This window comes from Salvelinus sp. IW2-2015, linkage group LG4q.1:29 (assembly GCF_002910315.2).
Source record: "Salvelinus sp. IW2-2015 linkage group LG4q.1:29, ASM291031v2, whole genome shotgun sequence".
NCBI lineage: Eukaryota > Metazoa > Chordata > Actinopteri > Salmoniformes > Salmonidae > Salvelinus > Salvelinus sp. IW2-2015.
In genome coordinates this window covers 13,522,281-13,537,251 of record NC_036842.1, presented here as the reverse complement: position 1 = coordinate 13,537,251, position 14,971 = coordinate 13,522,281, and the positions used below count along the sequence as shown (strand labels likewise).

The 14,971-nt window shown below is 41.3% G+C and overlaps 2 protein-coding genes across 3 annotated transcripts; both read right to left on the bottom strand.

The window, feature by feature from the left end:
• Positions 1–1,142: 1,142 nt before the first annotated feature.
• Positions 1,143–11,090, bottom strand: LOC111961497 (V-type proton ATPase 116 kDa subunit a 2-like). Its single transcript, XM_023983816.1, has 20 exons — positions 10,389–11,090; positions 9,648–9,726; positions 8,725–8,825; positions 8,366–8,503; positions 7,370–7,464; positions 7,124–7,250; positions 6,930–7,012; positions 6,714–6,807; positions 6,280–6,492; positions 6,021–6,171; positions 4,385–4,524; positions 4,117–4,274; positions 3,864–3,954; positions 3,568–3,686; positions 3,238–3,448; positions 2,976–3,095; positions 2,758–2,877; positions 2,552–2,669; positions 2,252–2,423; positions 1,143–2,020 (listed from the first exon to the last, which is right to left on the bottom strand). The coding sequence occupies exons 1-20, from the start codon at positions 10,503–10,505 to the stop codon at positions 1,918–1,920; spliced, it is 2,550 nt and encodes an 849-aa protein (XP_023839584.1). The 5' UTR covers positions 10,506–11,090; the 3' UTR covers positions 1,143–1,917.
• A 1,201-nt stretch (positions 11,091–12,291) lies between these two features.
• On the bottom strand, positions 12,292–14,334 carry LOC111961502 (NF-kappa-B inhibitor-like protein 1). 2 transcript variants are annotated; one of them, XM_023983822.2, is made up of 4 exons: positions 13,736–14,334; positions 13,522–13,634; positions 13,294–13,405; positions 12,292–13,217 (listed from the first exon to the last, which is right to left on the bottom strand). In XM_023983822.2, exons 1-4 carry the CDS (start codon positions 14,007–14,009, stop codon positions 12,640–12,642), a joined length of 1,077 nt encoding a protein of 358 aa, XP_023839590.1. In that variant the 5' UTR covers positions 14,010–14,334; the 3' UTR covers positions 12,292–12,639. The 2 variants fall into 2 exon arrangements, with proteins under 2 accessions (XP_023839590.1, XP_023839589.1); XM_023983821.2 differs by having other exon boundaries at positions 12,292–13,220; positions 13,736–14,333.
• Positions 14,335–14,971: the final 637 nt, after the last annotated feature.

Sequence of the window (14,971 nt, the reverse complement as noted above, 5' to 3'; positions counted from 1 at the left end):
CAGTTGATGAAGCAGCTAATTATTGAATCAGATGCACTAGATCCGGGCTAGATTGAAAACCTACAGGATGGAGAGTCCTGTCCTAGGCAATACATCGCAAAGCAGGAACCCTGTTGCAATTATTTCCAGAATTAAAAAAATTCACCAGGGACCCCAAAGACTACCTGAACCTCCCAAAATAAACAAAATCTCTGGTTCCATGACCTCACTGCTTATTATCCCAACTGACTTTGGCTCCTTTCTAAAACAAACTTCTACAGGCAAAAAAAATCTTTCTACATCTCTCTGGGTAGCCAAACTGGTATTTCACTGACAAAGTTCAGTTGGGTGTGTCTTGGGGGCCAAAGTAGAAATGTTTGCCGATGGTGGGTACATTCTTACCTTTAGCCATACAGTCAATCAATCAAAATGTATATATAAAGCACTTCTTACATCAGCTAATGTTACAAAGTGCTGTACAGAAACCCAGCCTAAAACCCCAAACAGGAAGCAATGCAGGTGTAGAAGCACGGTGGCTAGGAAAACTCCCTAGAAAGGCCAGAACCTAGGAAGAAACCTAGAGAGGAACCAGGCATGAATGTGGTACCCTCAGGCGTTTGGAAAATTCTCCCAAGGATGAACCAGACTTGTGGATGGCTACAATATTTTTTCTGAGGTCGGCTGATTTCTTTTGATTTTCCCATGATGTCAAGTAAAGAGGCACTAAGTTTGAAGGTAGGCCTTGAAATACATCCACAGGTACACCTCCAATTGACTCAAATTTTGTCAATTATCCTATCAGAAGCTTTTAAAGCCATGACATCATTATCTGGAATTTTCCAAGCTGTTTAAAGGCACAGTCATCTTAGTGTATGTAAACGTCTGACCCACTGGAATTGTGATACAGTGAATTATAAGTGAAATAATCTGTCTGTAAACAATTGTTTGGAAAAAATGATGCACAAAGTAGATGTCCTAACCAAATTGCCAAAACTATAGTTTGTTAACAAGACATTTATGGAGTGGTTGAAAAACAAATTTAAATGACTCCAACATAAGTGTATGTAAACGTCTGACTTCAACTGTAAATATTTCAATCCTGTGAAATGTGTCTTGTCAGCAGTAGCACCTAACATTTCGCATTACAACAGTAAGACTAGTCATCAGTGAAAATGCTGACTTTTATTGTACAATCATTTCTGCATTGTTATTTGAAAAGTGCTCTGTGGCAATGTCGTTTGCAAAAATACATAATTGAGCTGTCATCTTTTATCTTCCCAGGAATGCCACATGGTGTATAATAACAAGAGAAACATCATGATCTACAAGTATACAATTCATTATACAGTACTATATGTCCAAAGCTGTCTTCACAGGGATACGCACTGTGAAAAGCTGCACAATTAGCAGCCGTGGTATTCACATTTGTCATTATCGGTAAGAAATTGTTATGGCACTAGAAATCAGGATAATTGATATGACCTCCTGTCCTTTATGTGTTGCTTCTACAACATTTTTTCTGTACTTTAAGTGATAAATATGAGTCTTAAGTAATAAATTAACAATAAAAAACACTCTTTCCTTCAAAAATCTAATAAAATGCTTGGATCCACAAAATTGGCTTAATGTGGCCATTACGTGAGATGCATCACTTACTCCAGAACAGTACAAAGTACATTTCAACAGACCTAGATGAACAGTTTTGAATCCCACTGAATTCAGGAATTGAGGTTAGCTGATATGGACATATTTATGATGTAAGGCAGTCAATGCAGCCAATAGTGTCAAAAGCCGTATGCTGAAAAACTTTGCTACAAGTCATCCCAGCACTGCTCTGCGGTTTCTCCTCTTCATCAGTGTGCCATCTTGCTCTAACCCATAGCATCCTTCCTGGTACATGTTTTCCTGTTTAAATCCAGTGAATCTGGTTGTCGCTGGTCACAGTAAACCGTCCTGCTCAAAGACTGAGGGCAGGGTGGAGAACTTGAAGGGGGCAAACTTGATACCCGTCCCATGATAGAACTTATTCTGGAACTCCACCCTAGGAAAGGAGAGCATTCACATACTGTATGTAAACAACCAGTATGAATGCATGTGTGAACAAATTACTAAGTGAATGATTAAAAGATACTGAATTATACTGAGTAGGTGACCGCTGGGAAATGAGAGAGTATGTGAGAGTAGATGAGTGATTAACAGAGAGTAATTGATTGACTGACTGAATGAGTCAGTCAGTAAGGCATCACGTAGTTTAGTATAAAGACCGACTCACCAGTGCAGCCGGAGGGCATGGAGGAAGGCTGAGAGCCCTTCCATGACCAGCAGGATGGATACAGTGAGCACAGCGAAAAGGCTGAACACTGGTACCAGAAACAGCACCCCCAGTCTGGAGGTCATCCTGAGGCCCAGACGCATCACCATGGCCCACAGCACCTCCGAAAGCTCTGACAAACATATAGATGGACACACAGTAAGAGGAAGATGTATGGATCAATATCTGAACATAGAAACAGTAATTGATAGTAATTGCCCCCTTGTGGCCTTTTAAAGGTGTAGTGAGTCCGATACTTACGAGCGTGGGCCAAACTGAGGGCCCAGAGACGTAGGTAAGACGCCGTGTTGGAGATGCAGCCCAGGCAATACTCTATGGTGTGGATGGCTTGGTGCAGGAACACGTCCCCAAAGTCAAACTGAAAGATGAAAAATACATTGATTAGACAGAAACCCAACAGTGATGTACTCAAATGTGTATATGAGATGTATAGTTGTGGTTCTGACCTCCTTAGGCTGGGTCTCTCTGCTGGTCATGAGGTCATCCAATCCCTCTTCCTCATCATCATCGTATGCTGGTGCTTGGGACATATCATCCTCACTCACACGCCTCACTCTCTCATATCCCTAAAATACAGACAACAGACATTAAAATGTGCACATACATTATTTACTGAAAACATATGGGTAACAAGCTCATACATGACTCTTTCCACCATACTCACCCTGCGTAATCGCAGGCCCTTCCCTCCACGGTGCAGCCAGTAGAGGTAGACTGGTTTTCCTAACAGCAGCACAGGCACAGACAGCAGAGCCACCACCACCAGGAAGACCTGCAGCCCAGTCTGTGGATCAAAATACACAGAGTCAAACACAGAGCCACATGGATAGATGGTCAAAAGAGACATTCAGAGATTCAGATACAGATGCTGAGAAACCCAGACTCGGGGGAGCACTCAGAATCATCACCCCATCCCCAACACCCACCTGTCCAGGGTAGAGAGGGGTGTTGTCCCCTCCCTGCATGAGGAACATGTTGATAAAGTGGATGAGGATGCTGGGGGCCAGGCGGGAGTCACGTGCACCGAACGCCAGCCACTTGTAGAGGATCATGAAAACCAGGTAGCCAAAGAGACATAGCAGGAACAGCAACTCAGGGAGGAACAGCAGGTAGACGTTGAAATTATGTTTGAAGTGCCTGGATAAATGGAAGAGAATAGGGAAGGGGAGGAAAGGATGAATTTACATTTAGAGAAACCCTTTCGGAAGATTTCAACTTTTGTGACTACGGTTAGGAACCAGCAACTGCTCACTCACAGATGGTTGAAGACACTGAGCACCACCCCAAAGCTCATGTGCACGACCCCTATGATGACGGACATCTTCATCTTGTAGGAGTTCAGGAAGGACAGACGATTCACTGCCATGTTCCATATCTGTGGGTGTGATACAAAGCATAACATGAACATAACATCAGACAATGTCAATCTCTGGGATTTGGGAGCAGTGAAAGGCATGAGAAGGGACATGTGAGAGTGCGTGATTGTGGGTTTGTGTGTTTAGCATCTGAAAGCATCACTATATGTCTGTGTGTCGTGTGTATGTATACTCACTGGATCGATGCCAAAGGGGTATGGTCCACTAAAGACACCAGTGACATTGGGATCAAGGGAGAGCAAAGCATTCGTTTGGAGAGTTTCATTTCTGGAATAAGAGGTGAATATGAGTACAATAACCTCAGTCAGTTACAGCTAAATTAAAATGATATGTTCACATCGACAGGTACACTGACCATCTATTCTGTGCATACTGTGCTTGGGAATGTACTAATGTGCATGTTTTTGTGTGTTCGTTTTGATCACTCACGTCCACTGCTGATCTGTGAACATAGCCCTAACACTCCAGCTTGAGCCAAATATGTTGAGTGACTTGGAGAAGCAGTCATTATAGATCAGCCCCGTGTACACAGAGAAAAGGCCCATCATTAGTATGATATAACGTCCCTCGAAGAACACTGTCCAGATCTGAGGACAACACAGAAACCAAGACCAACATTCATGGCAGTACATCAAAATCAAGACAACCACAAAAACACAGTCGAATTTGATAGAAATTACACTTAAAACGCTCTCACCTCATTATCAGAACGCTTGCGCTTGTGGCTCTTCTCTTTCAACACCATCCACAGGGCAAAGCATGCCATGACCACACCATGACCAAGGTCCCCAAACATGACCGCAAACAGGAAGGGGAACGTAATGATGGTGTAGGGAACTGCCAAGCAGAGATACATTTAACATTTTAGTCATTAAGCAGACACTCTTATCCAGAGCGACTTACAGGAGCAATTAGGGTTAAGGGCCTTGATCAAGGGCACATCGACAGATTTTTCACCTAGTCGGATTGGGGATTCGAACCTGTAACCTTTCAGTTACTGGCCCAATGCTAAAAATTTTCAGCATGGACAACTAGCTTTCATTTATTCCTATAACTGTATTCAACCTGACTAGTCTGCATTACATGTATTGGTTAGTCGTAATTGGAATCCTATAATGAATCCTCATGAAACCCAGACAAAAACGATTTGGGGGATTTTCATGAAATTTTATCCATACAATAGTCCTTTGGAGAAAGGATTGTCGACATATATTTTACATTTGTATTTAAAAGCCTAATTGAGAAATAATTACTCAAGGTTGGCATATTTATGACATTTTGGCTTTACCCATGCCTCCTTTAAGACACCATAATGTTTTATCTGTAGATGCTACATAGCAAAAATTGGTGTCATTGAAAATATGACATTTTTAACTTAGCAAATTTTTTGTATATATTGTTGATCATAATATACTGTACTGGCATATCAAAGTTCTGGGATCTCTGCTAGTTTTTAAATTATGGTCCATTTTATATAGAGAAATTGGCATAGACGACAATGTAACCAATCATAGCCCTCCTTTTACCTTTATCATTGCACACTCTGAAAATCACCAGCTGAGGTGATATGGCCCATTTTGAAACTATTTTCACATTCACTCTGTTGGTAGTGCTTACAAATTGGATCATAACTCTAAAAGTAGGAATGATGATCACAGTCTGGAACTTTGATATGCCAGTAGAGTATATTATGTTCAACAATATATTGAATACTTTTCCAAATCAAAATTGGTATATTTTCAATATTCATGTTTCTATTTCTCAATATTAATTAATGTAAAAAAAATAGTTTTTGAAATCAAAATACTACTCATAATACAGAGCAAGCAGTAAAGCTTCATATGACACCAATGTTTGCTTTGCAGCACCTACAGACAAAACACTATGGAGTCTTAAAGGAGGCCTGGATAAGGCCAAAATTTAATAAATATGCCAACTTTATTAAATAAGATAGATAAAAATATAAAATATATTTCAACAGTGTTTCCTCCAAAGGATTATTCTATGGATCACATTTCGTGAATATCCCCAAAATCATGGTACAGTATTTTTTTGTCTGGGTTTCATGAGGAATCACTCTAATAGTGCTCACCTGAGCTTGCCTAAATGTTGTGTCTAAAGTGTTCCAAACTAGCCTACCTGTAGGTTTGTCTGTCGACTGCACAGGAGGTTGGTGGCACCTTAATTGGGGAGGACAGGCTCGTGGTAATGGGTGGAGCGGAATTAGGGGAATGGTATCAAATACAAATCAAATCCATTGATTCCGTTCCAGCCATTACTATGAGCCATCCTTCCCTCAGCAGCCTCCACTGGTCTATTGAATCTGTACTCACCTGGACTAGCCTCCCTGTAGTCTCCAACCCCGTAAGCCTCCACAATACTCTGAAAGCCAGAGGTGAACTTGTTTGTTCTCAAGAGCGTAGGTGGTGTGTCGTTGCTTGGGATTCGGTTTACAAAGGATGGTACAGTGGCATCACCTTTTCTCTGAAAAGGGAAAATAGCATGTATTACATTTATACAAACTACTGCCAGATTTGACAAAACAAACTACTGTATCTGTAGGACTATGGCATCCTCAACAGCCTCACTCACCGAGCCTTCCTCCAACGCCCCCCGCAGGTTGGTCAGGTCAGTGACAGGGCACCACACCTCAGCAATGAGACACTTGTTGGTGACGTCAAAGCTACTCAGGTTGAGGATGTGGTAGATGGCCTTCATCTTCTTCACTTGCACTACCCAGGTGAAGGCCGACTCTGAGGCCTTCTGCAGCCCCTGCCTCAGGTACTCCTCAGTGCGGTGGAGCACCTGGTGGTGCCAGGGGACAGTTACAAGATTTGATATGTTCAGGTATTTGCATAAAGTCTTATAACTAGTGTCTATGCAAATGTGGAACATGGAGAGATGTCATCCAAATATTATCTAGCCAAACTCTATCATACATTGTTTGGGCCGTGCCTTTAACATGACATACAAATAGACAGACAGACAGACAGACATATGGGTAATGCCCTGGCAATTGCCCGTACATTGTTCAAGTCCAGGATGCGTGTCCTTAGGCTGTCCATTACATCTGCCCTCTCCTCGTCATTCTCAGGGTGGGGGTAAAGGTGACAGTGGTAACTGGAAGAAAAGGATACAAAAATATCACTGATACAGATCAATGAGAGACACAGGCCTGAGAGATGAAGAAGTGTGCATGCAATGGATGATTTTGTGTTTTGTGCTGGCAAAAGCATAGATACCAATCGCAGATCTTTTGGACCTTCTGTCCAATCTGGTCTCCCCAGAATGAGATAAGGAACACAACATTTTTGCTGATCTCACCCTGTAAGGTACACACACACAATACATATTATATGTGTCTTATTCCCCCCAAAAATGACATGGCGGTAAACATAGATTTCTGAAATCCGTATTTCTTTATATTTCTACTCACCGTGTCCAGGTCAGCAAGGCTCTCGCCCAGCTCTGCATAGCTGAGGATAGTGTACCCCTTACACACCCTCCACAACATGCGCTCAAAGGCCTCCACCTTCACCCGGTGGATTAGGCCTGACACAAACCTATAGCCAAGAGGAAGACTTTACCACTCAGGACTCACCACTTACTTAAGCTGACTCTCACAGTGATTAGCTACACATTATGTGAGTTTCTATTATACATGTTTGTCTGTGAAACTCACCCCAGCTTGGCTCCCAGTCTCTGCATGCCAGTGCAGCCTCCAGAGTCTGACTCAATGGATTGGAACTCTTCATACTGGGGGCCAAGGGCCTCATGCTGCATACAAGGAAAGGCCAGGTTTGCATGATCAACCCACAAATACCAGTAGCCTTTGATTTAAAAAAAAAAAAGTGGTCTTAAAGTGGTACTTAAGTAGTTTATAAAACGTTAATTATTCGTTTCTAGACCTTTTGTAAATCTGTAATAGCAAAGTTATTACATAATGGTTGAAATTCATTGCTACACCTATTGTCAAGTGTAGCCTATTACAGGGATCATCAACTAGATTCAGCCATGGGCCAATTCTTTCTTCAGCGTATGGTCGGGGGGCCGGAACATAATGACAAATGATTTGTAGACTGCAAGTTGACCGCAAGAAGCCCGAACAGATATAATATGTGACTAAAACATAATAATTTTAAACCTTGCTTACATTTGTATACAATCACGTGTCTATTACGCGTGGGAATACTTGGGAACAGATTTACAAAATGAAAATCACTTGGAGACGATTTCCTGGTGTTTTTACAGTCTTTTATGTCCAACAATGAAAATTCAACCAACATTAAAAAAAATGTAATTCTCAGAAAACTTGGGGGGGCGAATAAAAATAGCAGTTGCTGCCAGTTGGGGAACCCTGGCCTATAATCTACAAGCTAAAAAAAACATGCATCATTGGCCGTGGAATCACATGACCAAATGTCCATTGTTCAAAGTCAGGTGATACTCATGTGTGTGGTGATGAGGATACTCAACGCATGAAGAGAGGACAGAAAGACCCAATATATGGTGTCACAGTCAACTGACAGTTGTGTCTGGGAGGGCAATCGAGCAAAGGGTGAGTCTGATAAGTGTATGTGTCACTTAAATGGCATTAGGCAGTTATGAGGCGAGGTTATGTGATAGTAATGTGTATGGTGGGAGTCATAGTTGTGTAAATAGACATGATGGCACTAACCCGGGAGCGGCTGTGTACGAAGGTGTGTGTGATCCTCAGCATGTGCGTGTACTCGGTCAGCTCCAGAAGATTCCGCTGCAGCTTCTCTTTGTTCCTGGCCACCTCGCTAAGCTCCACCTCCAGCCTTTGGAGCTGCTCCTGGGGGACCACAGTAGACAGACCACACACGGTCAACACCCCTTGACCACAGCAATCATATGGGAATTAGTTCCCCTCAACCATTAATAACACACAATCAATACCCTAAACCACACATGGTCAATACTATCTTCAAACATTTACCAACTCAGCGATTCATCCACAGTGAACATCAACCACAGCACTCGTTCATTATATGACAAACAGAATCTCAGACCTACCATGATTTCAAGGACATGTTTGGGGGGAGGGGCGACTGGACAGATTTCATCATCTTCTGGCACAGCAATATTTGCCTTTCGGATCTCCCTCAAAAGGTACCCTGTACAAAGAAAACAAAAAATTATTTAAAACAAGTGTTTAATCAGATAAACAAACACTGATTGAGCACAAAAGAACACACAATCATCATGGGGATCTGTTGAAACATCCAGAGTATTTACAGTTATAAAATCCAGACACGTTTGATCAAAACATAAAGAGGTCTTGCTAAAATTATCTGTAGAAGAACAACTGAGATCTATATCTAGCACAAAGCCAGTCTTTCACAGCGGAATGACTTGTAATTCAATCCTACTGCATTGCTGTTACCAAAAGCAATATGTAATTCTCTGTAGAGGTAACCAGAGCTTGATCAAACCCCACCAGTAAATCAAAGGTACAGATGTAGGATCTTAATTTGATCTCTCTTTTGTTGTTGAGAATTTTCCTATACCGCAGGAAAGGCAAACTTGTAGTGTATTTTAGGTTTAAAAAGGCTTCTAAAGATTGTAATTTCCACTTTGAAATGTCAGACTTGATTTGCCCTAATATTTTTTTTTAGCAACCCCTACAAAAATGTCCATTAATTATAATTCACATAATAATTCACTGGATTATTATGGGTCAGCAGGTGGCCTAGTGGTTAGAGTGTTGGACTAGTAACCAAAAGATTGCAAGATCAAATCCCCGAGCTGAAAAGGTAAAAATTGGTCATTCTGCCCCTGAACAAGGCACTGTTCGGAGGCCGTCGTTGAAAATAAGAACTGACTTACCTAGTTAAATAAAGGTAAAAAAATTATTAATTATTTTCCTGCTGTAGCAAACAAGCTCAAATTAGGATCCTATGGTAGTCTTGGTCTAGTGTCCATCTCAGTGACCTCACCCAGAATTCTCTCCATCTCTTCACATCTCTTGATTTCGCTGACGAAGCGTCGCTGGAACGAGTTGACACTGGGGTTGATCTGAAACCAGAGGAGCACAGTGGTCAGTGACTTTGCCAGGAGGCCAAATGCTCACATCCTGGAGTTCATGAAATAGATTCCTTTCCAGTACATTTTATTTTGAAGAATGTATCATTTAAATATCAACATTTCATTTTGAAAGGTCCAAAACCATTTGCTTTTGAAATCTAGGTCAGGTCACAACAATGAAATTAAACAAACCCAGTGAGCAAGGTACCTGGGTAACAGGTTTTTGGAGGCCCTGAATTATATAGACAGACAGACCATATGCAGTTGCATAGAGACCTCCATCATGACTACCAGACAATCACAGAATAGGGGGATATGTGATCAAATAAGGCTTTAACTGATTTGCTTAATCAGTTTGTGCTACATTGTATTTTATTTTTTACAAATAATTGATCCAGGAGTAGCACATTAACTGGACTGATAGACACACGTAGGCATAACCCTGGGTGCACTGGTAGTCCGATGCAGACAGACAGACAGACACACACACACACACACACACACACACACACAAAGAACAGTTTTGGTCATGACATATAATTGACAACTGACAGACACTGAGTAGGCCTAACTAAGTTATATACACTATGCTTCTATTATTGCATTGCAAGTCTGCACATTGGCTCGACAGACAAGTGGAATAGCCTACTTACATCTCGAAACTCGACCAGACCCATTTCTCCCAGCTCACTTATGCAATCGTATGCTGAACCGGACTGTAGAAATAACTGCGCCAAGCACATCTCTTCACTTCGGAACACCGACCCCATCTTATCTGCCACCGGCACCTTGCTGACGAAATCTCCTCCGGCCTATTAATTCACTCTACGACAATTGTAGCAGTAGTTGCATCCAATAAATCATACCAACGCGAAATCACAACTCTGCGCGTGTCTATAATGCCAAGCTTCGCAATAACGTTTCCGAAAATTAATACATTGTATCGAGTATAAGCTCTCTCAATTTGGCAAAATTACTCTGCCTATTAACGGGTTAGTTATTTCATCGATAATAACGCTCGAGCTTTTACACTAGATCATTAGGTCCCCTAAATTGTAAGAAAACAAACAATACACCCTCACCCTTCTATCGCTTCGCACATATTTTATCGAGCGTGTCAGATAATACGCGTCATCCTGTGTCGCTATCACAAAGAGTCAACTATATCCCCGTCGCAATGCTATGTGTAAGATTGCTCATTACGCGAAATAGAAAAGAAAAATATATGTCAGTCATGCCAGCAGACAATATCCAAAATTCTACATAAAAAGTACAAGTTCAAATGTGGGTAAGTATAAATAAAATAATTTTCTTTAATCGCAGTATGTTGGCTGCCTATGTAGTCTGAGCGTGCCTGCTGGTTGCCAGATATTTTTATTTTAGTCCTCAAATTGAATTTTGACACCCGAGTATACGCCGCTATTATCAAAAGTGTATAAAGGTAGGGTATGGCCTACACCCACAGTCTATACACTCAAATAATAATACACTTTGATAGCGAAATCACCAATACGAAAATACCACATTATTTTCAATAAAGCCTATGACTCATAGGCTATGAGCCCTTGTGGCAATATATAAATAAACACACAGCCATTAGGCCTAGTACAGTCAATGTATGCGTCTATAACATTTCCAAAAACACAGAGAATTGTAGATGAATTCATATTTGAATGTGCATTTTTTCTGCTAGCTTATATCGAGGGCGAAATTGCCTTACAGCTATTATTTCGTTTGGGGATTTGTACCAAATCTGGCAACTAGAGCATCCTTTCATTTATTCAGTTCCATCATTCAAATTAGGGTGAACCATCTGCCCTTTCTTTGTGTGTGTAGGCCTGTATAAGGATTGTAGGTGGTGGTAGGTTAATAAATGCTGTCCATTAGTTTCTCTTTTTAAATCAAGTCAAGTGTCAAACTGTTTACTTACTGTGATCTTTTTTCTTTTTCCCCACTTTGATCTCATCAGCACTCTTGACTCGAGTCGAGTGTATTGTGCAGTTTGTGTCATCATGGTCCTTTTGATCCCCTCCCAATCCTTAACCCAAATAGCTTCAGAATTTTTTCAGTTAGGTAACATGCTGAACTTGTGAATAAGGCGGGCCGGGTACCTGACAACATCATAATAACAAGTGTCTTTTCTTTTGACTTTTCTCCTTTTTTATGCATTGTTACCATGACATTATCAACATTATTAATGATGCTAGTAACACTTACTAATGTAAACCATTCTAATTTAATGCGTAAGTGTTCACTAAATATTGGTATTGGATGCTATCTTACATTTTTGATAAATCATTTTGTCTATACACAGGCTTTACACAACTTGTTTCAACATTTGTGTATACAAATATTCTCAGTTCCGACAGCTTAAAAATCAGTAACATAACATGAAGATTGATGTCCAGTGTCCATCAATGATCCCTAACCAACTTGGCAGAACCTTTGCCAATAATGGATAAATGTTGCACTCCTAAGAGGTGTGCATAAAGATTCATGCCGGTTTGCTGCCAAATGTGCCTCCTCCAAGTATTGATTCAAGCAACACTTATGCGATCAAGATATAACAGGTTATTTATTTTTAATTAATTTAAAAATTTAACAAGGCAAACACTTATTCTCTCTAGCAACATCATCTCTTACATCAAGTCCTAGTGCCGAGAAGTACACAACACAACACTAAGAAATATGGCATTCACTCAACACTTTGGCATGGTGACAAGAATAAGAAGCGTAGCCAAGTTTATCCAAGAAATTAGGTGCTTCAAGTGGAAATTAGTTTTGACAGATCAAAATGACTGACCACCACTGGAAACATAACCACTGCCCTGCATGTACAGGACCGTGAGTGGCTAAACGACAGACTGTTCAACATCTCATAAGGTCCTTTCCAGTCTGACATTGTCACCTGAGGCTCTGAGCCAGTCTATTGAGCTCCTGTGAGAGAGCAGTGACAGTTTCCAGGATCCTCTGCTTGTCTCCCTCCTCCAGCCGGGTCCCACAGCGCTGGGCAAACCTATCCGGGTGCCAAACGGTCTGCTGGCGCCTGAGGAGTTTACGGAACACTGGCATGTCTTTCCTATCTGCACCATGCAGCATCACCTCCACCATCTCCTCCACTGAGCCCTTTGCTGCCGGCCAGGGAATGTCCCGATAACTCAGTTTTGTGGTGGCCGCTGCTGCAGTGTCAGTGTTGAAGGTATCTGCACATCGCTCCTCGTAGCGCTGCTTCTTCCCCTGACGCGTCTCCTCCTCTTTCCGTGCAGCACGCGCCAGGTACTCTTCATGCTCCCTCTGTAGCCTCTCATGCAGCTCTCTGTTAGCCCGATCCTCCTCATCCGCCTCTTTCTTCCTCTTCCCATGAAAACCTGAGGATGCCAGTCTTTGAGCCTCTGCATGCTGTTTAGTGACATACTCCTGTCTAATTCTATCTGCCCAGTCTTGAAAGTCCTCCTCATCGGTATCTTCCGCAAATAAATCATCTGCTGAAGAAAAAAACAACATAAATATGACAATGTACAATTATTTAAATCAAATTATTCAAGAGTGAAATATTACCATCATATTGTCCAAATGTTTCAAAAAACTCATCCTGGCATTCCCCAAAGAGCTTCTCTTGCCACTCTTTCTCAGCGTCTGTCGCTTGTGAAGACTTTTCCCTAGGTGCAGTCTTTGGGAGAAAAATAACATCGGAAACAGTTCTCAAGGATGTACACACCATACAATCATGTCCTAGCTCTCTCCTAAAACACATATTACACATGCATATGGCAGAGACATTCATACCTTCTCAAATTTCATCCATTGCAGCAGGTCCTGAGGTGTAACTCCTGCATTATTTGGTGCAACCATGGCATCTGGGCAACTCTTTTGAAGGGGCAAGACGAGGTCATCATAAACTACATGATAAAAGGGGTTACATTTTTTTTTTAAAGGTTAGAAGGCATGTTATTATCCTAGCTGCATCTTTTTGTTGTTAGTAATACTGGCAGACCTTCACCTCTTTTGCCATGTTTCAGAGCCTTGTTAGCAGCAATGTGTAGGGGCGTGTCCCCTTTCTTGTCTTTCTGAAGGATGTTGGCTCCATACTTCAACAAAAGCCGAAGGATGGCGTCATCACGGAGCGAGCAGGCCAGGTGCAGGGGAGTCCTGCGCTTTTTACCCTGGGAAAAGTTGACGTCGAGGTCGGAGTGTTTCCGGAAGTAGGACTTCAGCTTCATTAAACTGCCATCTTCCACGTATCTTATCATCTTTTTCTGTTTACGAGTCGCCATGATCTCCCTCCGTATGGACACTTACTCTAATTCTAATTTACTTCAACAAAGACTTAACAGCTGTAACAATACATAGCTAGCAGCTTCCACAGTTAGTTAACCAACATCAATCAATAACGTTAGTTATAGGTTGTCATAAAAGAGCACAACAGGTAGCGTAATCCTATTACCCGTCTTCGTTGCATACTAAATATCTTTTGTCAGTTGATCAAGCCAATTTCAATGTTTCGCAACCCCCATTAGTTAGCTAGCTTGTCGGTTAGTTGATGTAACCTCAACCAAATTTGCGGAAACACGGACAAATAACAATGTAACACCGACGTCAATATGCTGTCCTGTCGTTAAATTCCCCTGTATATTTATTCGGAGTCTTTTAGTTCCGGATGTGTTGTAAATTCCGAATTCAATCACTAAGTGGCAGTATACCGCTGTAGTATACATGGCTTTGACTTGCAATGCAGTTCATTTAAATCTTAAACCCTTGCATTTATTGCTCGTGTTTAAAAGTTTAAACCATTCTTTCACCGAGTAGATAATGATAAACGCTAATGTCTGATTTTATCGTATGTGATCATACTTTTCTAGGTAGACAGCGTAAAAGGAGAAGCAGGAGGTAGAGGTAGAGCAGGTGACCCCCCTGTGCTGGTTTAGCAATGTGAATCATTGAGACATTGATTGATAATTTGTAGGAACTATACATCTAATCTATAAATTACATAAAACAATATTACCATGGATTATGTTGCTATAGAGCTAAAATGTTTTGCGAAAGTGTGTTTTTCACTTTTAAATTGTAGGTTCCCTTACAAAAAAGTCCCACAGGATTTTCAGGGCCATTTTCCTGTAGGACAACCTGCAGGATCCCTTCCTCATCCTTCATAGAGAATTTACTGTAGGACAATACACAATTTCAAAAGAATGGACAGAAAGCACAGGATATCAGATTGCATGACAATTTTATT

What these genes read in the sequence shown, in the direction of transcription:
- LOC111961497 (XM_023983816.1), bottom strand. Translation starts at nt 10,505, where the DNA reads ATGGGGTCGGTGTTCCGAAGTGAAGAGATGTGCTTGGCGCAGTTATTT. An exon ending in GGGCGTTGGAGGAAGGCTCG is followed by an intron (nt 6,172 to 6,279) that starts GTGAGTGAGGCT and finishes TTCCCTTTTCAG; the next exon opens with AGAAAAGGTGATGCCACTGT. An exon ending in CCTCAGTTTGGCCCACGCTC is followed by an intron (nt 2,424 to 2,551) that starts GTAAGTATCGGA and finishes TATGTTTGTCAG; the next exon opens with AGCTTTCGGAGGTGCTGTGG.
- LOC111961502 (XM_023983821.2), bottom strand. Translation starts at nt 14,009, where the DNA reads ATGGCGACTCGTAAACAGAAAAAGATGATAAGATACGTGGAAGATGGC. An exon ending in TCTGAAACATGGCAAAAGAG is followed by an intron (nt 13,635 to 13,735) that starts GTGAAGGTCTGC and finishes TTTATCATGTAG; the next exon opens with TTTATGATGACCTCGTCTTG. An exon ending in AACATTTGGACAATATGATG is followed by an intron (nt 13,221 to 13,293) that starts GTAATATTTCAC and finishes TTTTTTCTTCAG; the next exon opens with CAGATGATTTATTTGCGGAA.